This window comes from Limulus polyphemus, unplaced genomic scaffold, assembly GCF_000517525.1.
Source record: "Limulus polyphemus unplaced genomic scaffold, Limulus_polyphemus-2.1.2 Scaffold2287, whole genome shotgun sequence".
Classification (NCBI taxonomy): domain Eukaryota; kingdom Metazoa; phylum Arthropoda; class Merostomata; order Xiphosura; family Limulidae; genus Limulus; species Limulus polyphemus.
This window is the reverse complement of record NW_013667897.1, coordinates 107,665-124,793: the sequence shown is the minus strand read 5'-3', so window position 1 is coordinate 124,793 and position 17,129 is coordinate 107,665. Positions and strand designations below refer to the sequence as shown.

Here is a 17,129-nt window from a genome sequence, read left to right as displayed (position 1 = left end):
TATTATACATTATATATGTATATAGATTATTACTATTTACAAATAAGTTCTTAAACATATTTTCCTAAAACATAGAACAGTAACTAAAGAGGTAAAGCAAACAATTACCTCTTCTAGTCACAACCTTTGTACTCAGTTGCTGCTTGACGTAGGTTGCTAAGCCTTTAAATATTTTGCACGTGGAGGATATGAAACAAAATATTTTTTTAGGTTTTGTATATACATTTGAATAACTAAAAAATCATAAATTAACACATCAATACCATAGAATTCAGCTACAATTTATCAAGCTTCATAACTAAGATGTATTTTACTCTTAAAAAATATGAAATTTCAAGCAGACTAAAGTCGAAAGAAAGAAATGGCATCCTAAGAATTTAAAATGGCTGAGAAAGTCGTTAGAGGGATATTCTGAGGTTTCGATGGGTTATTCATGTCATATATAGAAGTAAGTGTATATAAGGGGCCCATTCCCACAAATAGAAAGAGGTGAGCGAGATGCTACTGTGTTTGATTTATTAGATGAGCAATATCTTAGCAAATAGAAAATATAAAACTTTCTTATTTTATATTCAAGCTTGTCAATATCTATAATTTGAGTTTCTAATTTGTACGAAACTATAGACTTAGTATTTTGACTTCACAAACATCTAATTTGAACCAGTGCTGCATTCAACATACCATGTGACACACAAAAATTGGTGTTTATCTATGTTGTATTTATATTTACTTTTAAATTAAGAAATTGAGTAATGTATAGTTCTACAATTTGAATTATAATCCACAATTTGATACCAAACTTATTGACATAAATTCATAAAATAGTAGTTCAATAAAATTTTGAATTCGAGTCAACAAACGAGATGACATGGCCTTTCACCTATGACCTGTCTCGAAAGGGTTAAAGGACACAAGTAAATGATAAGGAAAGGAATATACCTGAGTAGGAAATCCAGAAAGAAATTAGAAGAGTAAGGTCATACCTCTAATGGTAAAGAACTACACAAAGGAAATCAGGCTAAATTTGTAGTCCAATAAGCCATATCCAACTGAGGAGAAAGAACACTGGCTGATGGAACAGGTGTAGGAGGCCTAGTAAGCATTGAACAAAGGCTGGAATGTCCCCAATAGTTAATGAGCCTCTAGCAGTTATAGCAGAAATATAGCCTGTCTGTGTGTATATAACATCGTAATTCACACAGAACTAAGTAGAAGTCACCATCACTGTAGAATTCATGATAAGAATTAAAATTTTGGAAACAAAAGCTAAAGAAACCAAAAATCAAAGTTTCGTTAACAAGTGCAAATTGAATTGAAGCCAGACAAAATTTGAAGACATTTGTGTCATACAATGGTGAGGAAAAAAATTACATTATCATGAGTACAAGTGCATAGGGTGAGTTGCTGCACATGAAGGTTATGTTGACCTTTGATTTGTGGAGGGCTTTCATCACATGATGGTACCATGTACCAGCACATTCACATTAAACATAAATTTAGGTGGGAGTTACCTCAAGGCTAGTGACATGAAAATCTCATAGGCAAATGAGTGAGGAAGATAGCATTTGTATGTGCATCATCATGGAATAAATATGTCATGTGTTGTTGCAGTGCTCCTGTTATAATTAGACTATATTTTCCACCTAGAATCTATCACTGTTTGTTTTGGATATTTGTACAAAGTATGCCAAAGCCATCTGTACTAGCTGTCAATAATTTTAAGCCAATTGACTAGAGTAGAAGTTCAAAGCTGTTGTTTACAGACCACTCATGGTACATGGTCTTTCTCCAAGTGGCCTTCAGAAAGGTTTCATAATTGCAGAAAGATTGTTCTTCCTGAAATAAACCTGAAACTTGAGACATTAAAAATTAATGTACATAAACAGGTAGGATATGTATAAATTAAGTCGCTCATGAGTTAAAATGGGAAAATGTTTCTTTAGTTGGGAGTTTTCACACATTGTAAAATCATGAACTGCCTGCTGGTTTCTCTATGAAAGAAGTGCACTTGTTAGAGCTTTCTTGTGATGGAATATTAAAATCAGAGTTTAAAAAATAAATCTACTATTAGAATTTTGGATTCAGAGAAGTGGAAAGTATGCAGAACTTTGAGACAAAGCAATTCATTTTTTTAGCATTTGCAAGACAGTATTTTCATCACTTGTGACATTGATGTCCAAATACAAATGCAGAATGAATGCTGAAACTGATGAACATTACACCTAACATTATAGAACTTTTCTCACATAAACAGGCCTACTCTGTTACATTAAAACATAGAAAGGTAAATCTGTGGTAATATAATAGTGATTTTTATCTGATTGTTTTCTTTTGTTCAATTATACTGTTATCTTGTAAACTACTGAACCCACCCCAATTCATGTGGTCCATGAACAAGAAAAGGTTTGGGAACCATTAGTCTAGAGGGAAGGCTCATTGCTAGCACTCATTGCTAACTCTTGGGATATTCTAATTGAATAAAGGAAGTTGACCATTACCCTTATAATACATCTAAAGCCACAAACTGTGGTGTGCCATTTTGCAGCTGCAGGACACAAACCACGGACTTTTGAATTCACAGACTGTCATATTACTACAACAAGCCTGTTGCAGATCTATGAAGCACCATGTCACTATGTATCATCTTTTCCTTTCACTTATTATAGGACTGGCAAATGTTTGTTTATGCTTATATTTTAAGTTAATGATGTAGTTACCTAATCATTACTAAAAGCTTGACAGGTCAAATTCGGTCTATAACAAGGCAGAAATGTCCTTGTTCAGATTGTTAACAATAGACACTTTTAGATAAAAAAGTATTTTATTCTTAAAATAAACTTAAGTTTAGAAAAAAACTGAAGTTTATATTGAACTGCTTTTTCTTTAAACCTATTCAAATTACCAAAACTAAGTTTTCTTGTATCTTATCATTAAAATAATTATTGCAATAGTTCTCTCTGCAAGAAAGCAAACACCTCGAAAAAAATACTTCTTTATCTAAGGAAATCACTTACTTCATTAAAGGATTAAAATGGGTATGAAAGTAGTGTAACAAGTTCCTGATTTTACTGTTATAAATATGATTAGTTAATATGAGCAGAATTTAAACAACACAGTATGTACGAAATACATCATACTGGTAAATAACAATACATTTGTTGTTGGTGTTTTTGTAACATTTGTTATTTAATGTCATAAATTAAAAAAAATGCTTTGATACCAAGTTTTATGCTGTAACTATTTCAGTGTTAAAAACATAACAGAGATTAATCTGAGGATGCAATTTTTTTTTGTTTCCTGCTATTTTGAAAACCACAGTCCATGGAAGTGCAATAAATAATTTTGTTAATTTTCTTTTTTGTTGATGTTAATTATCTATTTGAAAGTAGAAGAATAAAACTTACCAGTTGAAGCCAGTTGTTTAGCTGATCTGCCATTGTAAATGCATCAGGAACATTGTCTCCTTCTGAACAATATAATAATAGGACCACCAAATGTACTTTTTTTGTTGAGCTTCATAAGGAGGAAAAAAACTAAAGATGTACAAAACTTTAACACATGCAAGTTTTTTCAATAAAAACAACTTAACACAACATTTGTTACTATTACTCTTTACCTTGCTACACTGACAAATGTTGGAACTGATACAAAAACTATGTGCCTGCTAACACACACTATATGCAACAGAACCTTTCAACTTACAAAAGAAAAGACAGATATAAAATACTCTAAAGTGGAGAAAATTATTATTTCATTTTTCAGGAATGCATGGTTTACCATTTGAACTAAAGGTCAATGTACTGTTAACAATAAAACAAAAATAAACTTTATTACGACTAATTATGCAAATTACTGACCAATGTTCTGAAGAAAACTGTCAGAAATCAGCATAATGAAAAGATATACCAAGTTTATGCATTTTTTTCAAGGAGTGAGGGAGAAAGAAGGTTGTTTTAAAAACACACATAGTGGGTATGATAAAACTATGTTTGTTGGATCCACAGTCATAGCATTTCACATGAAGATTGATAACATATCTTATCTTCATTCTTATGTTTTTTCACTTTAAACATATTATTAGATAAATAATTTTTTTTTAAATTTACCAAAATTATTTGTTAACAAATTTGTAGTTACTTACTCCTTAATAGGTCAACATTCAAAAATATTGCTAGTATATGTAATAAATAATGTAAATGTTAGACAACTATTTAGTACTGGTAACTTTTATATTAAAGAGCTTTGATTTACATAAAATTATAAGGCATAGGCAAAATTAATTATAACAGTGGGATTTATTGTTTTCTTTTCTAGAATATTCTGCTTTTGTTTTAACTTCACTTTTATATTATTTCTTAACAATTGTAGTAAACATAAATGATTTATAAAAGTAACAGCCATTATCAACAAGTTACTGGCTCGCCACTCTATCCCTCTTTAATATCATTCTGAGCCAACAATGCTATCAACTTCATTCACACTTAATTGTTCAGTTTTGCTAATTCCTTCTTCCTTATTTTCACTAGCTTCAATCAACTACTGCTCACAGTGTACTGATTTTGTTCTTGACTTTCAATCCAAACTATGGTTGGTTTCTTTTTCTTCTGTTCCTGGTTGAAATAGATCCAACACTCCACCTATATGTACCCAGTAAACTTGATCATCCAGTATATTTTTGCAGCAGTGAGAAAGGATGAGGACACTAACTTGTGGGTTGACAATGGCATTATGAAATACTCCTTCGTCTTAAATGAATTTTTAAGGCAATTCATAACAGATCCAAAATGTCCATAAGGTAAAGAAATCAGTTTTCCCACTTTCTAATTTAAATATGTCTAAGTACTTATTTTGGAATATGTTCCTTCTAGTAGAATTTTATGATTTGCTTAACTGTTTCTGTCAGGTTGCTTAGTTTTGAACTTGCAAGTAGATTCAGGCATGAGCTAGAGAGCCACAGATAATATGAGCATATTTCTCTCTTATGTAATGCCCATGCAGCCTTCAGCTTTTATTCAATAACCTAAAGGAAGCTAATTAAGGAATTCCATATTTGAAGTTTATTGAAGGATTTCCCTTCCCCATCAGTCCATTCATCTGCTATCAGTATCAATGAATCTATTTTAGCTATCTTCTTTTTGGCAATACCTTATATTATTTTGTACTCCTCATCTATGGGAGAATTTGGGAAATAAATTGTGACAAAAAAAGCATAAAGTAGTCTACAGAAATCTTTCTTCCAAAATATTTTATTAATGAAATTAGTGGTTGCAACTTGTAAACATACGTCTTCATCATATCCTTATATATCCCTGGGATGACATTACACAAAAGATTTTCAAAATGCATCTGGTAGTATGAGTAGTCTGGTGACCAGTTATCTTAATAGTGGTCAGAGTTACCCTGGAGTTATGGAATCATAAAACTATGCCATATTTACAGATTGAGAAAGACTGCTAGTCCTCCACAATTTCCTCTTTATCTTCCAACAAAATATGAAAACAAATTTTTCATTCAGTTCTTGGTAGTTAACTGATCTATGACTTCTTTTAAGCACTCAATCAGGTGCATGCTCATTATAAATAGTGACTCATATTATACTATTAGATTATATTTATTTAACATATAAGGAAGAAAAAATTTTATGCTGACAAAAATGGGAAAGAATTGTAAAGTAAAATATCAGTCTGTTCATACCAGATCAAATTGGAGAACTCAAAACACAGCAAGAAAAACTATTATAAAAAATATAATAAAATGTATATGTATTGATGTTTTCTTTACCTGAAAATTTATTCCAGATAAATACCTCTCTGTACCACAAAGCTATTATCTTGTGCACACTGCCATGTAGATTCCTGCACGTCACAAGCTTTAAATAAAGCTTTTACCCCTATACATCTCAAAATGTATTGCCCCAGCCTATTAGGTAATCATTATTAGATTATAGTCTTCCATCAATAGGAGTGCAACACATCCTCCACGTACAGTAATCTCCATGAGCAGTAGAGGTGTGTGGATCATTGCTATCAGGCACAATCATTTGGAATTAAGTCATATACTACAAAACAGTGTAATGGACTACTGCAACTAAAAACAGCAGGCATGAACCAGATATGAGGGCAGGGACACACACCTAGTGCTGTCATATTTTTTTTTGTTAAGTGCAGAAGGGGCTGTAAGGTATACACAGAGACTAATTAAGTAGAAAAATGTGAAGGTAATAAAATAAAGAAATTAGGCTTTTAGGGAAAATCATCTTTAAAAACTGGTTGTAATTTATTTACTAAGCGATTTTTTGAGCAAACACTCTTTTTCAAGCCAGAAATAAGCTTGTCGGTTAATGATAATTATTGGAACATCTTGAAATATAACAATACATGACAACAGTGTAACACAAGATAGTGCAATGAGAATTAAACAATGCAGTAAAAACAATATAATAAAGCTGGTGATTGAAAAACAGTATTAAAAATATAGAACAACTTTACACAGCAAAGAAAGAAATAACTTAAACATAAATATAATAAAAGAAGGGTATTTAAAAATTATAAAAAACTGATTATTCTCTTGAGCACTTTAAAGTTGTTCTATATTTCTGATAATTTTCAATACTGTTTTTAATCACCAGCTTTATTATACTGTTTTTACTACATTGTTTAATTCTTGTAGTTCTACTTCAACTTACATCCTGTTTACATGTACTGTTTCGTTTCAAAATGTTCTTGTAATTGTAATTTGCTCGAAACGAAACGTTGCCAAGTAAATCAATTACTATCATAGTTTTTAAAGGTGATTTTTCTCTAAAAATCTAAAGTTATATTTTTCTTACACTAAAATATATTTACAATAGGTACTTACCTCCTCTCACATAAATAGCTATTCTCATTCCGTGCTGCCCTCTATATGTGAAAGGAGGTAAGATCAGTGTTGTGGGTCATGGTGGAGGTAATTATAGATTGTTGCAGTTCTTTCCCTTCCACTATCCCTTGATGTTTCTTATTCCGAAGATGTTAATACCCTTGAGATGGTTCTGGTGAATTTCACTTTTGAGGGAGATGGTTTACATTATACATTATGTAGACATCTTTAAGAGACAGGATGCCGGTTTGCCAGATCGATCTATCAACTTATCATATTCACATGTGCCCCAATGATGAGTCGGAGGAGGGGGGGGGGGTACTTGATTCCCTCTGGCCTCATGAATTTGAGGTGAAGACAGTATGATCCTCTTTCCTACCCCCACCAGATGGCTGGGTTTTGGATTGTAGTTAACTTGCTACTGGTATGATCCTCTTTTCTACCCCCACATGGATGTTGGTACCCAGCAGCGGGGTTTTGGATTGTATTTGACTTACCAATGGTATGATCCTCATCTTACCCCCTCATGGATGTTGGTTCCCAGCAGCATGGGTTTTGGATGTAGTTGACTTGCCATATAAGGTACATTGTGCCCTAGCCATTCTACACTTAGGGGCACATCCTTATACTTTTACCCACTTTTATAATTTCTGGGATTTAGTTTCATAAATACTGCATGGTTCAGATCACTTTCTGTCCATAGTTCTCTCCCAATTGGATGTGCTCCATTGTTTTCTGCCCAGATATGCGACATCTTTCTATGATGGGCGAAGAGTATACCTGATTCAGAAGAGGTGCAGTACTCCACACCAGATCTTAGAATCTGACTGTGTCATCTTAAGGAGTGTCCTTTGGATGCTTCTTTCTCATAAATCTATTCATTTGTCAGTAATTTGTCCCAAATAAAGTTCATAAAGTCTTGGATTTTTATATTATGTTTTACTAAATAGTCTGAAAAACTAACTATACGTTTCTGCATTGAAAAAAATGGCTATGTTATTTTTTAGAAAACTTTCAATAAATCATATTTGCATCTATAATATTCCAACCTATCATCATAATGAAGGTGGACTACCCATTTTCTGGTCCTGTTATGAATATGCCCCCTGTCAGTGTAATAAGTCATAATTTGCAATTAGTACTCCTTTCCTTGTGTGGGAAGCTTTTAAAATATGAGAAACAAAAATGTTCTGGAAATTCTAAACACAAACAGCTATGTCAAATGCAACAACTTAGCAATGGTTTCAATTATATGCACTACATCTAGATGTTAAGCCAATATTATATATCAAACTGAGAACAAAGAACCAGGCGTGACTGAAATAAAATAAAATAATATTACATTAAATTTTTCAGAAGTTGTACCTATTACAAACAACTGCCACAAATGTAGGGAGAAAGTGCAAGATAGGAACACACATATAAAATATTTTCAACTGAAGAATTTAGAGGAACTTATTTCCTGTACCAATAATACAAATTTAAATTGAGTTGTTACATGAAATTATGAAGATAATTTATTAAAAAAAAACAGAAAAATGTTAAGTACAAGTATTAATTACCTTTATTACAGAAACATTGAAAGAACAGTAGGAGTATTACTGATATGCTTCAGTTTACTCAACTGACATCAAGCTTTTCTTTTAAACTAGCTAAGGAAATACATGCTGTTGATTCAAATATTTGACCATTAAGGAAGATGTAATGCCAACTTCAGAAGATAAAATTAAGTTACCACTTAAGTTTAAAAAGTGAAGAAATTTGGTAAAGCATTAGAAGCCAATAGGCCTAACATTTGTGTTGATCAGAGACAAAATAAGAGGAATGTGGAAAAAAACAAACACAGTTTATATGATTTCATTTTTATTTTACATTTCTGTTAATTTGAATAAGGAGAAGAAAATATATTTTTTTACTTAATGTGATGTATTATTAACCTATTTTATTACTGTCAAAAATCAATATTTTAAGCAATACTTACAAAGGCAATTTTTACATTTTAAAACTTACTATGAAGACTTGGATATAGTTATATATCCCTGTGGATATAGTTATCATTAACAATACTAGAAAATCAGAAGTGATGTGTTTAGCCCTATTCATACAGTTGGGTCAAAGTGTGCATGTCATGACCTTTTTACATAGTTACATTCAAAATTTAATTAAACAACATTATTATCAGTTTTTGTTAATCAACTTGGCATCAAAACATAGTTCATAATTCAACTTTTAATGTCATTTATGTTTTAATTTCACAAAGAAATATCCAAAAACTCAATCTTTACTCTTCTGTGTCACATGACATGTCAGCACTCTAACTTTTCCCCTTTAGATTTTATAACATGCAAGATCTGATAATGACGTCTGAAAGAAAATGTATAATTTTAATCAAGAATTTTCTCACAAAGTCTTTGGTATTGTATTCAGGATATTACTGTAACTATCAAATACAGATCTTTGGAAATATAATAACTTTGTACTATTTTGATCAGAGGAAATAATTCAAAGTTATAGGTTTTAACAGGTTTTTGCCTATTTTTAGCAAAAATTATGAAACAGAGGATGAAATTGAAATTACACACATGCATGTGTGTGTATATATATATATATATATATACTGTGTATATGTGTGTGTGTATCTGTATCTACACACTACAGTTATTTGCAACTAACTTCAATGTGTCATGTTTATTAGTCATTTGCTAGAACATACACAAAAACAATTCTGTTTCAAAATCTAATTTCGCTCAGCCTATTATAAGCTTCTTCATACATACCATTCTTCAAACAAACTTCTTGTTATTCCAGATCCAGGCATGTGAAGAACACCAGCTGAATCTTCATTGTAGGTAAAAGGGTCTCTTCTTTCCAAGGATCTCCACCCAAGACTGCTATGTAAGTAGGAACCCACAGATTCAGTTAGGTCAGGAGTGCACAGAAATTTTAATGGAATCCTGGAAATGGTTAAGGAAATAATTATTTGAGAGAGATAGTGAATGCATATGAAAATATTATTAAACATATGTAATGTCTATAAATCAACAATGATATCACAAATGGAATAACAAGAAGCTAATCCCATAAATACATCTGATTATGTGATTACCATCTCAACTGTCTCAGTAACATTTTTACATAAATGAAGTAAAAAAAGGAACTTAAAAGTAATCCTATTTAGAAACTGGGTACATACCATTCAAGACCAATAACCATAAAACATGCTGAAAGTAATTAACTATTAACAACAATGATCATGTTATGGTTAAGAAAGAAATTATTGAGCATTTCCATTATTTACATAGTAGATATGTTATCTCTTCCATAGATAACATAGCCAACAACTTTATTTTCATTTGTAAAAAGTTTCTTATTATAACTTTATGTGATGATTTGGGGTTTAATTAAAAAACATTAAGACCTTCAGGTAACGAGGTTTATAAGTATGTTCAAACCAATATAGAAAGTGTCACAAATAAACACAACTCAGATTTATTAGAGTTTGGTGTACAAGTCAGGCTGAATAGTAACCTGTATCAAGAGTGTGTCATGCTCCTACTGGTGGAGGGGTTGCTGCGTGTTTATTTGCATACACGTATACATTAGAACCACACTGAACATGGGGGAGGTGGGAGTTTCAAGGCTAATGGGCAGCATTTAACGAGTAAAGCTATTATGTAAGTGGAGGTAAGATACTGTATCGGAAATTACCATGTTTCGCATTATACGAATTATTGCAGGCCATATATTTTTTTACTTTATGATACATTTGTACATTTTGGCCAGCATATCTTTCAATAGCTACAGGATATTCCAATGGGAGATAACTTCAATCCACAAATTGCAAACTTGCATTTATTCAGATTTGAATTTTCATACATTACAAACCCTACAAAGACAAACTATAGTCATGCCTTGCACATCATTCACATTTGCAGACACAGATATTCTTTCACCAAATTATCAATATTTTTCTACACACAGCTGTGCAAACTTTTCCACCAGACCAAATTATAGAAAAAAAAAAGCTCTGCCACTAAAAAAAAACAACAACAGAATATCTGGATTTGGATATCGGTCTCATTAACTGAACATTCTAATTTAAAATCTTGAATAAAATGAAAACGTTAAACATTAAAGTTGTTAACTTTTCATTCCCAAGTACAAACATCTCAAATAAGTTATGTAATAATGTATGTTATTCTCAGCTATTCAATACAACAGAATTTGTTTACCATTACAAGATTTTAAAAATAGAACTCATAAATTCATTCTCATTTTTAATAATGAAGGTTTCTCATCGTGGAATTTAACACAAAATTCATTCAATTCTGTGGGCAATTCAACAGTATACTTGCTAGATTATGAGTTTAAAAGTTTTATAGAGTATCATCACCTTAGGATATTGTTTAGGGTAGTAATAAACAGCTCTAATATATTTACCACCATTGATTTTACCTTCCCTTTGTTACAGTTATTATTATATACGTAATTAATATTAGCTACATAACAGTTTCACATATCAAATTACATCAGTGATTTAGTTGCATCTGTTTTTATGATTACTTTATTTGTCATATCAACATCTGTTTTAATGTTCCTTAATAAACATACTTTTTATTGAACTTTCTACTTTCTATACACTCACCATTTGTCCTTTTCAGATTTTACAGAAAATTTAAGGTAATTTGTTTTTACTCTTTCAGCCAGCTCTTTGCATTGGTTTGTTACAAGAGATAACTGAAGAATGATTGATAAAGTTATTAGACACACACATAATATGTTTAGTATGTTGTTTTCATTGTAGTACTTTTAACATTGTTATATTTTCATGAACATTTTAGGTGTTATTATATTATTTTATATTTAGTACTTTGTATATTCATAAACATTAATTTTTGGTTGTACTACGGAGAATTACTACTAACTCGACACAGTTTAAACAGTAACATGTCTCATAAATTGTTCAGATGTCACTCACTTCTAATGTTAGACAGTAGGAGTGACTTAAGTTTTCTTTGATCAAAAGAAGTGCTAGAGAAAATACAGGCATGTTATAATAAGGTTGCATTTTCTACTACTATGACAGCAGTTCAAGCTGACAACCAGTATTTCTATCATCCCCAAGTAAGTTACCCTATATTATTTAGTTATTGTTATTTTCATTAGTAGTCTGGTTATACCTTTTAGTATATTGTGTAATATTGCAATTTTATTATATAGATTGTTTTGCACTGTTAGCTTAATATGTGTATTTTAGACTAAAAGTTTTAGGTTGTTTATTTTAGTATGGAACAAAATATTTTTAGTTATCAAATATAATATTTGGATTTGTTCATTTTAGCACAAAGCTACCAACAGGCACTCTGTCCTCCACATGGAATCAAACACAAGATTTTAGTGTCAAAAGTGTCATTAGGATATATTAAAATACAACTAAAAGCAAAATATAGCAATGAAAAACATTTAATTTCAATCATAAAGAAAGAATCTATAACCTAAAATTTACCAAACTTTATCAACCTATCAAAGTTAAAATTTCTTTCTTTGGTTAAATTTTTTTAATATTTGGTATAGTACATCCGAACTGTTTTTAAGGGCTTTCCAAAGCAATTCTAGACAGGATAATGTATAGCTCACATTTATATCGCAGGCATGAAGATGGCAGATTAGAGAAATTCTACAGTTTTAAGTTCCAAATTTTATTTAAAAATGTCTTTAATATAAAACTTATGAATTTACATTTATCTTTTGTTTTTTTAAACAACAGTCACTTCTTTCAACAATTAAATGCCATTGGTGTCAAGTATTTCTTAACTATACATTTAGGTGTAAAATTATAAGCACTAATGTGTAAAACACTGTTATTTGAAGTTAGTGAATGTTAACTTTAAGTTTCCATTTTTCCTGCCCCAGTAATGATGGATTTTATTAAGTACATACTAATACCCTTAAAACAAAAGTAAGATAATTGGCCAAAAAAGAGGAATTTTATATTGAGCATACTCATCTAGGAACACAAGATTTGAAAAAAACTTCACAAAATTATGGTGATATACTCAATGAAAATAATGTATATTAACAATTACATCCTTTTTTAATGACTTACAGAATCTTTCATACATTTTGTAATTTCTCGTACTAAAAGTTTTACGTCCATTCATATCAAAGTAAATCATTTTGACCCATCATATAATGGAACCTTTATATGATGATGAAAATATAGTTCTTAAATTTCTAATGATAGTTACACACAGTTACAGTGACTTCTCCATCATACTGCTCTTATCCATTTTTTAATACTAACAATTGTTTTACAAACAGATAGCTAAAGTATTTGAAAAAGTTACAGTTTAAAGTATCTGCAAGGTCAATGGTCAAAATAAATCAGTTAGTATCATTAAATGATATTGTAATTAAGGTATAACATGAGAGATCCCTTTTTAATGGATTATCTACAGGTTGCAATTTATAGTATCTACAAGCACACCACATTGGTTACCAGAGAATAACCATCAGTCATTTTCAAATAAAGTCATCATAACCCTGCCAGTCATCATTTGCAGGCTGTTGTTGCACTTAAAGACTGTGGTACAACTGCAGGCACTTGTTGCAGCTGGTCCTAAGGCAAGAGATATAGTACTGGCTGTTCAGCTCTTCCTGTCCTTCCCCCTTCCCTTCCACATCCCCTTCTCTGTCCTCAGTCTATGGCACTGGGAGGTGCTTGAAGAAACAGATGGCTGGACTTTACCTCGCTGATCTTTTCTTCTTACTTGTGTAGGGCCCCGAATATGTTGATGTGGAGAATACTGTGGAAGTCCCCAATTTCTGAGGACATCTGGTTCGTAATCACAAGCAGACTCATTACTGCTATCAGTATTGGAGCTTGGTAGGTATACATCATAACTGTCACTGTCATTCATTATAATATTTCATGCTTCATTAGCTCTGAATGCTTGCATCTGTGATGTGTACACCATTTTTAAATGTCCAAAATATTACAAAATTTTAAATTTTTTTGCAGTTGGGAGCTTTGTGATTACTAGTGATAAATAGCATGATTTTTAAAAACCACATAGAGGATTTTCCAAAACATTTACTTTCATTTGCTTGGAGACTACTTGGTATTACAAAACCAAGTGACAATATATTTTAGCTAAACAGACAAGGGATCATTGTTGAAAAATGTTGCTAACCATGCTGTGTTTATGTGTTAACTTTAACTCACTAGTTGCTCTATGTATAAACATTAGTTGCCCTGTGCACTAAAAGGTATAAAAAAATATTACCCTATTAATTACAAGTTACTTACAAAAAGATAAAAAAAATAATTAGAAAATTATACCAATATCACATTAAAATAATTACTTAACATGATAAAAAGTACTGCTGATACTCTAACCTTGGAGATATTCTTAAATAATAAAATGGCTATAATGTTACAATTTTCCTCCAAAATACTTATAACTGCAAAAGCTGAAAAACAAAAGCAAATGCTATAATATTTCTTAATTGTTTTCTTAAGTTATTTATTTTTGTTTTTGGTTTTTATGAAATAATTTTTATATATAAACAAAAGAGAAGCTATATACTTAAAACAAAATCCAACTCCTCACATCTTATAATTGTACTTAAAAAAAAAAAAAGTTGGTTTTTTCAAAGAGATAGCACAAAAGTATATATCTGTTATGTGTTCTTAAATTTTTATTAACAAGAGGAGCTCTTCAAGTCATTGTTGATTACTTATACTTCATATTTTCACTTCAAAAACAATGATGAATTGTGTGCAAGAACTTGTGAAGTGTGTTGAGTTGTAAATATGCAGGCATAACTCAACTGAATAAACTTTGTACATGATACACAAAATATTTTAGCATTTAAACATTACAGTAATTTTGTAAATTTTTCTGGCAATGAAATACTACAAAGTGTGTACTATTCACAAATATTATATATTTACATAGAATTATCTACTATAAAAACCAGTAAACTAAAAAAGGTAAAGTTTGTTTGCTGAATTTTGTACTAAGCCATTTGAGGGTTATATTGAGCTATTCTTATCAAATCCAATAGTGGGAGTTTAATGTTGCTTTCATAATGCACCCATGTCCACAAAATGTGGAGTATATTTTTTTTTGGCAATAATAGGGCACAAACCACAGATCCACTGTTTGACACATTTTCCACTGGACTGTGCTTGACTGTACTATATAAAAATGTTATACAGTAAAAACAATAATATTGTTTTCTGTAATTGAGAAAATGCAGAATCCCTAAATATATTAGATTTTAATCATGTTGTAAACAATTCCTATTTTCAACTTGTGTCACAGTATTTTTTAGTCAGACAGTTTAAAGGTCAATAAAACAAAAATTAATAAATATAAATAGATGTATACTGTTATGAGATTTAAGCTATTTAAAATAAACATTTGTGGTTTCCTGTTACAATTTGCAGTTATCCTAGAACAAAAAAAAGGTAATTTAGATTTATTTCCCCATTTTATGTTGGTTACGAGGTTGGACACCATATAGAGTTAATATTGATAAAATAACAGATTAAATATAGTTTTATCCAAAAAAAAAGTTTGATAATTATCTAGAAGGATATAGAGATTAAGCAAATAAAACTTGACAAATTTCAGATAAAGAATTTTTAATCTTAAAATCAAAATTACTTTCCACATTGGATAGTCAATATTCTGAAAGAAAAATTTCATGAGCAAATCTTTAATAACAAATCTTAATACTTAATTTAAAATCCTGATATTTTGTGTATGAAAGCCTTGTAATGTTTTCTGATAACCTTCAAAATGTTGTAAAGATTCACATATATTGTCAAGAACTATAATACAATTACTCTCATGGATACTTTCAGTTAAGAGCTGGGTAGATTCCACCCAGCTCATATTCATAGGGTTAATTAAATTTTGAATGTAAATCACTAAAAACCTTGTGAAATTTGCAGTAAATGATGCCTGAGCAGATCAGGTTAAACACTATTAGTCAAAATCATGCCAGCTGATTGGAGCAAGTGAAATACTTGGCTGAAAAATTGCTAGGTATCAAGGTGGATGAAATCCAGGAAGTTTTGGATGAGCTTAGGATGTACAAAAAGGAGAAAACACCCAAAGAGACAACAGATGGACAGCAAGTGCATGTTGGGATGTACTGGAGTGAAATATTTGCTTTGAAGGGCCCAGATGGCCACAAGAAATATAATAAATTGCCAAAGGTTGTTAAAACCATTCTAAGTCTGAACCATGGAGAGGCAGACAATGAAAGATCACTGTCAATCAACAAGAAAGTTCTTACATCGGAGAGGTTATCATGGGAGATGAGACTTTCATTGGTCTGTGAGCAACAAAAAATGCTACTAGAAACACTACACTGGATGGTAAAGTACACTGATTCCCACAGGAAGAGATGTTGAAAACTGGGTTAAGATGTCCCTTTCAAATAAAAAAGCAAAGCTCAAGAAGAGAAGAAAAAGTTAAGGTTTAAGAAAAACAGAAAAAAGAAGAGGAAAAGAATTTAAAGAAAGATAGATGAGGAATTGAAGAATTTAGCGAAAGAAGATAAGAAAATTGTAAGGACAATGAGAAAAATATTGCTGAAAGGGTAAAAGTGAATCTTTCATCTACTGAAGAAACAAAAAAAGGAGACTAGAGTGCACTAAAAAAAAGAGAGACTTACTTGGAGCCAAGACTACACAAAAATTCATCTTTTCTACTGCACAAACAATCTGAACTATCTGAAGAAAAAAATGCTCTCATATCAAAATATAAAAAGAATACAAGAGAGCAGAAAGTAGAATAAAATGACCGATTATTCTGCTGATATTCAGTAAATATTATTAGTTTTAGCAGACTGTCAGGGTACAGTGATGCTACAATCACAACATTAACTGCCAAGACCAAATTTTAGATTTCATCTTCTGTATTTTTGTGCTTATACCAATGCATATGATGTAAATATTTCTGACAATATTTCAAGAATTTTTACAATATACAGCTGAATTTTTAACAATATTCAATAATCACACTGGATTTTGCAGTGATGAGTGTAGAGTAGTTGTATGAACATAATGAGTGGTTGTAAATGTAGTTGTGTGGATATGACTACCACAGTTGTTCCTAATCTAGAATGATCAACCAAGCTGGCCTTAATTCACCCAAATCATAACCTACAAATCATGGCACCTAATGAGAAAAAGCCAGATTTACCTCCTCAGAAATATATAGATCATTTTATATATATATATATATATATAT

At 30.9% G+C, this 17,129-nt stretch overlaps 1 protein-coding gene across 1 annotated transcript in view; it reads right to left on the bottom strand.

Annotated features, from left to right (window-relative positions):
- Positions 1-17,129, bottom strand: part of LOC106466520 (proteasome assembly chaperone 2-like) — a 95,962-nt gene that overhangs the window by 13,476 nt on the left and 65,357 nt on the right. The window contains exons 5-6 of the mRNA XM_013926811.2: positions 9,636-9,812; positions 3,405-3,513 (exon numbers count right to left, since the gene is read on the bottom strand). Of these exons, the coding sequence (XP_013782265.1) occupies positions 3,405-3,513; positions 9,636-9,812 (286 nt within the window). The remainder of the gene's footprint in view (positions 1-3,404; positions 3,514-9,635; positions 9,813-17,129) is intronic.